Source organism: Amborella trichopoda, chromosome 3 (assembly GCF_054954075.1).
Source record: "Amborella trichopoda isolate Santa Cruz 75 chromosome 3, AtrichopodaSantaCruz75HAP2 v2.0, whole genome shotgun sequence".
Classification (NCBI taxonomy): domain Eukaryota; kingdom Viridiplantae; phylum Streptophyta; class Magnoliopsida; order Amborellales; family Amborellaceae; genus Amborella; species Amborella trichopoda.
The window spans coordinates 46,358,111-46,364,110 of NC_142338.1; the positions used below are offsets into that span (position 1 = coordinate 46,358,111).

The following is a 6,000-nucleotide window of genomic DNA, read 5'->3' on the forward strand; positions in this document are numbered from 1 at the left end:
GATTCATATGAGCCGAAGATGCTTTTGGAGGATTATTTTCCAGCCATGGATTCTTTAGAGGGACAACAGGTGGATATCGTTCTTACGAACCAAGCTTTATTGTTGGTTCATGAACCACTCATGGAGGCAGTTGGCTCGAGTTAGCCTTTGGTAATGGCTTACGAATTGGTACATGTTGTGGATGCTGCACCCAACACTCCCCATGTTGTTCTTGGAACAAGTTTGTATCTGGTCTTGACTCATGAACCAGTACCAGTGGTGGATGCTACACCTAACCCTTCGGTGGTTATGCCCCTTCTAACCATTGATCATTCTAATGACTACCGGCATTTCAAAAATTGTTGTTTGACATGGGTATGGAATCGATGCCACTTTCGACGGTGATGTCTGAGATTCACAAGCTCAGAAAGTCCAAGGGGATGAAAACGAAGGATTATGATGGTCAAGAGACCTAGTCTCGGATGGATGTTGTTGCGAACCTTATCTGTAAGATGGATGGAACCACGACTTGGAAGGATTCTATGAAGGCTAAGGGTAAGAAGTTATTCCGTCAAGGCTCTCGGTTATCGGCTAGATTGGAGGCCAGTGGTGTTCCTAAAGGACTTTGAATGTTGCTACCATTAAATATCGTGAACCAGAATTGGTGGATATTTGGCTTGTCTTCCTCTTCCTCATCTGATGATGGAGATTGGGAGGCCATGGAGATGTATGAAGATCGCGATGGGATCGGACCGTCAGGACCAGGTTATTCTTCCTCTTCTCAGTTGTTTTAATGAATATTTTATCGGGGAACGTTTGGGGCCTAGGTGATCCCAAGCGAAGGAAATATGTTTTGTTTTTAGTGTCCAAGTACAAACATCTTATTGTAGCGTTACAAGAGACCAAATTGCCTAGCCCTTCTCTGTCATTGGCTAGGAAAATTTGGGGCTTAGGGTATGTGTCTCTTTGTGGTATTGATGTTATGGGTAATTCTGGTAGAGTCTGTATTCTTTGGGATCCTTTGATACTCTCTAACTTTGTGATGGTTGTCAAGGATAATTTTATACTTTTGAGTTTTGTAGGTCCTACTCAGGGTTTTTCTTGGGGGTTTATAAATACGTATGGATCTTCTGTTAATTCCTTAAAACCTGCTTTCTTAGAGGATATATCTTCGGTGATTCAGTCTTTCTCATTTCCTATTGTAATTGGGGGGGATTTTAATCTTATAAGATGGCCTGATGAATGCTTGGCAGGTCACCCAATTAATTTTTTGATGATGCTTTTTAATAGATTTATAGAAGATAATGCTTTTTTGGATCCTCCTGTTATTGGATCACGTTTCACTTGGTCTAATAATAGTGTTAGGGCCCTTGCTATGTCCAAGTTTGAGAGATTTTTAGTTGTTGCAAAATGGGTAGAGGATTTCCCTTTAGTTTCTATCAAATCTTTGGTGCGACTTTCCTCTGACTATCTCCCTTTACTCTTTCTGACGGGAAGTAGTAGGGGTGGTCCTAAGCCTTTTCGGTTTGAGTTATGTTGGTTGGAAAATCTAGAGGTGCTGGAACTTATTAGAAGGACGTGGTCTAACACAGTGGTGATTAGATCAATGGACTTCCAAATACGTAAAAAGTTAGTGAATATCAAGCATAAATTATTTGATTGGAGGAAGGATAACCAAGTGAATTTCAAAACAAAAGTTGAAGGGATTGTGGCAGAAATAGAGACTCTGGACCACAATATTCAGGAAAATGGTATCTTGACAGACCAGCTGCTTTGTGAGCGTCATGAGAAGCTAAAGGAGGTGGAGGAGGCACTAAGAGTTGAGAAAATATATTGGAAGCAGAGATCTAGGAACAAATGGCTTAATGAAGGGGACCGTAACACGAAATTCTTCCATGCAATTGCTAGTGCAAGAAGAAGACAAAATGATATTTTGGGTCTCTCAATACCTGGACTTGATTTGGATGATAAGGAGGCAATGGAATAAGGTGTTATTACTCATTTCAAGGCTGCTTTCACAAAGGAAGTGGTTCTCACACTGAATTTTGATAGTGTTCCCTTCAAGAAATTGGATTTGAGTCAACAAGTTGCTTGAAAAAGGATATTACTATTGAAGAGCTACAAATTTCAATTTTTGCATTACTTGGCGACAAAGCCCTTGGACCAAACGGTTTTCCTTTAGTATTCTTCCATCGATTCTGGAATTTGGTGAAGGATGACTTATTGGTGTTGGTGAAAGAGTTTTTTATCGGAGGTAAAAATTTTAAAGGTATAAATTCTACTTTTTTGGCATTAATTCAATAATAAATTGGTTATCTGACATTAGACCCATAAGTTTGCTTACATGCATCTTTAAAATTATTGCCAAATTACTTGTTGAACGCCTTGAATGGGTTTTGCCTTTGATTATTTCGACCTCATAGTCAGCCTTTATCAAGGATCGCCAGATTACTTATAGTATCTTGGTAGCTCAAGAGTGCATCCATTATGGAGTTATGAGTAAGAGGGCAGGCTTGCTTCTTAAACTGGATTTAGAAAAGGCATATGATAGGGTGGAGTGGGGGGTGTTATTGGAAATTTTGAAGATGATGGGTTTTGGGATAATATGGCAAAGTTGGATCTTTGGGTCCCTTTCTACTACTCATTTTTCGGTCATATTCAAAAGTAACCCAATTGGTTTCTTTAATGCCTCTAGAGGGCTTCCCTGTTCTTATTCACTATCCATGCAGAATATTTTAGCCTTATGTTGTCCAGGGTTGAACGGAGAGGTAACTTTAGGGGTTTCCAAATTGTAAACTCTAATATTGTTGTATCTCATTCGCAATATGTTGATGATGCAATCATTTTTTGTGATGCGGATGAGACACAGCTTCGAAATATTGTAAGATATTTGGAAATTTGTGAGGTTGTCATGGGAATTAAGGTGAATTTGCATAAATCTTCTTTGGTGAGGATTAAGTGCAGAGGCCCGGCATTGCAAAGTTTGGCCTTAGTTTTGGGCTGCAAAGTAAAAACTTTCCTTATCACTTATTTGGGTTTACCTATCTCAGACTCAAAATTTCCTATTACTGTTTGGGATAAAATTATTGAGAGCGTGCAAGTGAAACTTGACCTTTGGAAATATAAGTACTTATCGCTGGGTTACTCTCTTACGATCATGTTTAGCCAATCTTCCTGCGTATCAGATGTAGGTGATTCATATGTCAACATTGGTTGCTAAAAAGATCGAGAGATTGATGAGGGACTTTTTGTGGGGTACGCACGGAGAAAACAATAAATACCACTTGCTTAGATGGGATAGAGTGTACACACCTAAGCGAGAAGGGGGTTTAGGGATCCGACGATTGAGATATTTCAATGCTGCCTTACTCTGTAAGTGGTGGTGGAGAAGTTATCATTTCAGAAGTCATTTGTGGTGCCAAGTGTTGATTGCCAAATATGGGTTGGAAAGTTATAATGTATGGATTGGTGGTGGTCGAGGTAGAGAGAGTTCATATATGTGGAGAGCGATTGGTGGTGGTCGAGGTAGAGAGAGTTCATATATGTGGAGAGCGATTTATAATTACAGGCCGATGATCTCAGGTTACTTTAGATGGAATCTTGGTAGTGGTAGACAGATTTTATTGTGGCATCACAAATGGTTAGGAGATTATCCACTAAAGGTGGCTTTCCCTGATGTGTTTCGGTTGGCTTCAAATCAAAATATTTTGGTCTGTAATGCAGTTGAGCGAAGAGGAGATCAGACTACTAAGAGTATTCCTCTCATTTACATGGGGATTAGTGATGGGATACAATCACAATAGTGTGCAATGATGGAGCTTTTAGAGAAAGTATATATAGCACAAGATGCATAGGATATTTTTGTTTGGGAAGTCGAAAATGATGGCATATTTTCTGTTAAGTCGTATTATAACCTGTTTTTCCATGACAGATGGAGGTGGTCACTTGTTTAAATTTGGAGGTGGCCAATTCCGCACAAGGTACAGATTTTTGTATGGCTGGCATCGCAGAATAAGATTTTAACAATTGATAACCTTCTTAAGAGAAGTAAAATTCTGCCAAATAGTTACCTTTTATGTAAGCAAGATGGAGAGTCGGTTAACCATTTGCTGCTTCATTGCCCCTTTGTCTCTATGTTGTGGAGTTGGTTACAGAATATGGTTGGTGTGTCACTTCCATTGCCTCAAGATGTGTTGGGCATTGTCCATCACTTCACACCCTTATTTTTGCCTATAGTTGGTAGGGCGATTTGGAAAATTGTTATAGGATCGATCATGTGGGAAGTATGGAAGGAAAGGAATAGAAGGACCTTTGAAGGGACTGTGTTGAATTTGGATAAAGTAATTCATTTGGTCGAGTTGTCTATTTGGTCAAGTATATCGGTTTCTAAGGAAGGTTGGGGTATTTAAAAAATGGATGTAATGATGAATCTTACTAATTTGTTTTATCTTGATTCCGCAATGTAAGCGTAAACGAATTTGGGTTAAGCTGCCAATAGGATACATTAAATTGAATTTTGATGAGAGTTCAATTGGAAACCCAAGCCCTATTGGGATTGGAGGAGCCTTCCAAGATTCTGATGGTGATGTTTTATTATCTTTTGCGGGCCCTATTGGTGTAGCTACGGCTAATTCGACAGAATTACTTGCGGTGCTTAAAGGTTTGGAGATCTTTAGAGATAGGTATTTGGGAGCTATTTTCTTGGTTGAAGGGGATTATTTTAATGTTATTCGCTGGTGTCGAAAAGAGCAATTGGTCCCATGGGAACTTCGGTCTCCTTGGCTGAAGATTTTGGATATTTCTTCTTCTATTTCTGTCTCCTTTTCCCATATTTATCGTGAAACTAATGGTATCGCTGATATGCTAGCGAAGGTGGTGTGTCGCTTGCTTCTCTTTGTATTGCCAATGATGTAATCTCTCTTTTGTGATTAATAAAGTTTGATGGATGTCTCTCAAAAAAAAAAAAAAATGAACCACGTTCTACCATTCGGCTATATCAAGGGCTATACCCTCAGTTTCATTATAAATCACTATATCTCTTTTCATTGCTATTATCTATAGGGCACGCTTTTTATGCTTCCCTACAACATAAAACTTATATACTTCCCCTTATCCAACCGTCCATTATGAATGGAGGGCTAAGATTGCCCCAATCACAGTGTCATGTCTCTACACTATTTTATTTTAAAATTTTTTCTATAAAATATTTGGACACAAGTTTTTTTATATCCAATCCTTTATTAAACTCACAGTAGCAAAAAATATAAAAAACTATTTCCAATAAAATAAAATGATCAAAATACCCCTAAAAAATTCAAGGGGTATTTTGATCATTATATTTTATCAAAACATTGTTTTTAATATTTTTTATAGGTGCGCCCCAATGAGAAGATGACACGTACCAAATTTCATATTCATACAATTTGTATAAAAAAATTAAAAATAAAATACTTTGAGACGTCAGATCTAAGATCAAATGTTGAGTAACTCTCTTGATCAAAATTGGACGGTTAAATGGTAGGGGAAGCATAGATCTTCTATGTAGTAGGGGAAGTATAGAAGCATTTCCCTTATCTATATCCTTTTGGGCTTTCTTCTTGTCTTTTTAGAGCTTTCCATTTGAACCGCATCACCCCTTCTAACTGGTGTTGTTCTAGGTTAACACTACATACTAAGTGTTAGAAATATCGTCCTAAACTGAGACTTTCATATATTAAATATCTATTGACTTAAACACAAGTTTAAAAAGAATCTCTAGTTTTATGAAACCCAATAATAGCTTCTGCCTTTTATGGAATTGATATAAATGGTTCTTTAGCTTTGTTCCAAAACATTTTTTTGGAAAACTTCTCTATATTTTCATGTGGTTCAAAATTCCTTTTTTTTTTTTGTTTTTTCTAAACTTTTTCTATCATCATTAGTTTGAAATCTTTGAATTTTGTATTTTTAGATAAGCTTACTAAAAGATGGATTAAATCAAGAATATTGATTTAACTAAAAACTTCATTAAAAAGATAACCA

General features: G+C 37.5%; 2 protein-coding genes across 2 annotated transcripts; both read left to right on the plus strand.

Moving 5' to 3' along the window:
• The first annotated feature begins 153 nt into the window (after positions 1-153).
• On the plus strand, positions 154-1,966 carry LOC148782906 (uncharacterized). The gene is made up of 3 exons (XM_088860404.1): positions 154-354; positions 639-744; positions 870-1,966. Exons 1-3 carry the CDS (start codon positions 154-156, stop codon positions 1,964-1,966), a joined length of 1,404 nt encoding a protein of 467 aa, XP_088716530.1.
• Positions 1,967-4,253: 2,287 nt separating this feature from the next.
• On the plus strand, positions 4,254-4,893 carry LOC105421402 (uncharacterized). The gene is made up of 2 exons (XM_011628704.1): positions 4,254-4,374; positions 4,478-4,893. Exons 1-2 carry the CDS (start codon positions 4,254-4,256, stop codon positions 4,891-4,893), a joined length of 537 nt encoding a protein of 178 aa, XP_011627006.1.
• Positions 4,894-6,000: the final 1,107 nt, after the last annotated feature.